Here is a 3,720-nt window from a genome sequence, read left to right on the forward strand (position 1 = left end):
GTGAATGTGTTATCTTCCTTTAACTTGACTTTTCAGTGATCCTGAGTTTTATAATAAACATTCAATATAGAGTTCATAGTAGTTTTACCCCTTTCTGAGTAATTTTTATCCCATTGATTGTTCCACGAGTGGTCAAGCACATAAGGCTATGTCCTGTGAGGTTCTGATTGCTTACGAGTGGTAAGAACCTGTATAATTATTGTAACGAAACAACAACGTAGTTACAAATTGGCGACCGTGACAGGATCACTCTGTGGTGCAGTTGGTGGCTGAGATTTGCTCAGAGAGGGATAGGTCACTGAATGGTTTATCTGAGGGTTAGGGCAATTTCTCCCCAGGGAGTCTAAATAGGCAGAATGCATTATTTTGAAGGTGAGGAAGAGTCCACGCAGATACTTAACTTTTTGGCAGACCCTGACTGGGAAAAGAATCTGTATGATTTGAAGAGGGATCAGTTGTGGTTGATCGCTGAATTTTTGAACTTAAAATTAGTGTCTGAGATCAGGAAGGGTCAACTATTGTGGGAGGTTGTTAGGGCAGTGAAGGTATATAAGGAAACATTAGGTTTGGTTGAGGAAGAAAAGGAAAATGTTGCTGAAGAGAAAGAAGGTTCGGTAGTTAATGTGAAGGGTAATACTTTAGTTAATAATAATGATGAGGTTGATTTAGTTGGTGAGCCTGAGATGGTTAAACTGCAAATTTTGAAAGAGCAGGCACGTATCAAAGATCTAGAGCTTCAAACTATTCGGGTTCAAGCAGAAGAGCGTGCCAAAGAATGGGAGCATGAGATTAAAATATTGAAGTTGCAGGTTGAGCTTAGTAATAATAACAATAATAATGGTAATGTCAAAAATTCTAATAATAGTATTAAGTTTGTTGTAATGAGTGCACTGAAGTTAGTACCTGTCTTTGAAGAGGATAATGTATCTGAATTTTTCGCTTCTTTTGAAAGAATAGGGAAAAAGTTAGGCTGGCCTAGTGACATGTGGACCACGTTGGTTCAGTGCAGATTAAAAGGTAAGGCCCAGAGGGTATATAATACTTTGAAGGATGACATTTCTTCAGATTACGACACCGTTAAAGCTGTAATTTTAAAAGCATATGATTTGGTTCCTGAGGCCTACCGGCAAAAGTTCAGGAATTTCAGGAAGACCCAGGATATAACTTTTGTCGAGTTTGGTAGGAAGAAAGAACAATTCTTCGACGACTGGCTGAAGTCGAAAGAAACCACAGACTATGAGAAACTACGAGAACTAATCCTTGTAGAAGAGTTCAAAAATTCGGTCTCTCATGAGTTGAAAACTCATCTAGAGGAAATCAAAATTGATTCTCTACAGGAGGTAGCAATTGCATCGGATGAGTATTCTCTCACCCATAGACAGGAGCATCAAAATAGCTTTCCATCAAAGAGAGATTCTAATTATGACAATTGGAAAAGGAATGGCCAGAATCAAAAGAGTAAAAGTGTGAAGGAGGAAGACTCTTATAGTAATAGTTTTGTAGATAATATCAATAGCAGTAGTTCCCGGGAACGTAGTTTTGTAAATAGCAGTAGAATAAGTAGTAGTATGAATAAAGATAGGAAGCCCGGGTTAAAGTCAAACATAACTGCTTCTGGTATAGTAGAAAGGGGCATATAAAAGCAAACTGTTTGGCCATGAAGAAATTCTCAGATAGAGAAAATAAGTACCCAGTTTCGGTTGTTACGGCTGAGAAACACTCGGAAATGAAGTCAAACGCAGACCAATGACTAAAATTTGGAAGATATATATATGATGGGAGAATTTATTCGGACTTGACTAAGCAATCTGGACAGGCAATTAAAATATTGAGTGACACAGGTGCTGCTCAATCACTGATTTTACGCAAAGCTGTCCCGCCAAGTTATACTTTTTGTAATAAGGAATACGTTTTTTTGAGAGGTTTTCTGACACTGTAAATTCTTATCCTTTGGAAACTTTTTATTTGGAAACCAAGCGGTTCAAGGGAACTGTTAAACTAACAGTTGTTGATAGTTTGCCAGTGCGAGATGTTGACTGTGTTTATGCAAATGATTTGGCTGTCAGTTATGAAGTGTGCCCTTACCCTATTTTGTCTGTTGTGAAGTTAGAGAATGTTGGTAATGAAAATTTTATTCTCCCTGTTGGTGTGACGACGCGCTCGCGCGCCAAAGCCCTCGATATGGATAATGTAGATTTAGATTTGGAGAAATTAGATGGACAGAAGACTGACTTTGTGACTGGTAGGATTTGTAATAATATCAATTTTAATGATGTTGATTGGGATATACGAGCGTTCAAAGACGCATAGTGTAAGGAATTTGCACACGTCGAGGATGGGGATCCCGACGATTGTTCCAAACCCATTTTCATTAGGAGCAATAGTTTACTTTACCGGGTCAGTAGGTAAGTGAACGCACCTGCTGTTCCGATGGAGGAAGTAAAGCAGTTGGTGGTGCCGACTAACTATCAGACAAAATTAATGTATTTGGCTCACGAAAATAATTTTGTTGGGCATTTTCGGCGTTCGAAAGACTTTCAGGAAATTGGCTGAATGTTTTTATTGGCCAGGTATGCGCCGAGATGTCAAGCGCCATGTGCTCTCATGCCAGGTATGTCAGGTGGTCGGTAAACCCAACCAAAAGATTCCGAAAGCTCCTCTACTTCCTATACCTTCGGTGGGAGAACCCATCAGGGAGGTTATTATTGATGTGGTTGGTCCTTTACCACGGACGCGTGGGGACATGAATACTTGCTGACTATCGTTGATAGGATGTCTAGGTTCCCTGAGGCTATCCCACTGCGGAGTATTAAGGGAGAGAGAATTGTAGAATCATTAATAAACTTTTTCACGAAATTTGGTATTCCGAAAAAATTACAGTGACTGTGGTTCCAATTTTACTAGCAAGTATTTTAAGCATAAAATGTCTGAGTTAGGGATTAAACATGTAACGTCTTCCCCTTATCACCCTGAGAGTCACGGGCAAGCGGAGAGGTTACATCAAACGTTAAAGTCTGTGCTGAGAAAATTTTGTTTTGAATATGGTAGTGAATGGGATAAAGAGATCCCTTATGCCCTCTTCTCTATCAGGTCTATGCCAAATGAGACTTTAGGATTTTCTCCCTTTCAATTAATTTTTGGCCATTGTGTTCGTGGCCCTTTGGACGTTGTAAGGGAACACTGGGAGGGAGATGCTCCTGAAACTAATGTTTTTGATTATTTGTCTAATTTGCAGGAAAAGTTAAAAAAGGCATGGAACTTCGCGAAGGAAAATTTAGCGAAGAATCAGGCCATAATGAAGGAAAAGTACGATGTTGGGACCCAGAAAAGGACTTTCAAAATTGGAGATAAAGTGTTGGTTTTGTTACCAATGCCATGAATCCTCTAAGGGCTAAGTTTTCGGGCCCTTGGAGGATTTTGAAACAGCTTAATGAGTCAATTACATGATTAAGACGCCCCAAAGGAGGCGTAACACCCAAATTTGCCATATAAATATGATTAAACCTTTTGTAGATAGAAATGTAGAGGTAGAACCAGTGGCCCTGGTAAATGTAGACGTAGACGTAGAAGTAGGTGTAGATAAAGAAAATATAGTAGAGGAAACTTATCCTTTTGATTTGGGTGGTCTCTCAAATAATTCTGATATTTTGAAACAGTTACAGGGTAAATTAAAACATTAGACCCCAATAAAGCAGCGTCGTTAAGAGCTCTGATTAACGA

At 39.2% G+C, this 3,720-nt stretch overlaps 1 protein-coding gene across 1 annotated transcript in view; it reads left to right on the plus strand.

Moving 5' to 3' along the window:
* The first annotated feature begins 356 nt into the window (after positions 1-356).
* Positions 357-3,720, plus strand: part of LOC136852773 (uncharacterized) — a 7,429-nt gene continuing 4,065 nt past the window's right edge. The window contains exons 1-3 of the mRNA XM_067127669.1: positions 357-1,617; positions 2,006-2,242; positions 3,514-3,663. Of these exons, the coding sequence (XP_066983770.1) occupies positions 357-1,617; positions 2,006-2,242; positions 3,514-3,663 (1,648 nt within the window). The remainder of the gene's footprint in view (positions 1,618-2,005; positions 2,243-3,513; positions 3,664-3,720) is intronic.

Source organism: Macrobrachium rosenbergii, chromosome 26, assembly GCF_040412425.1.
Source record: "Macrobrachium rosenbergii isolate ZJJX-2024 chromosome 26, ASM4041242v1, whole genome shotgun sequence".
NCBI classification, from domain to species: Eukaryota; Metazoa; Arthropoda; class Malacostraca; order Decapoda; family Palaemonidae; genus Macrobrachium; species Macrobrachium rosenbergii.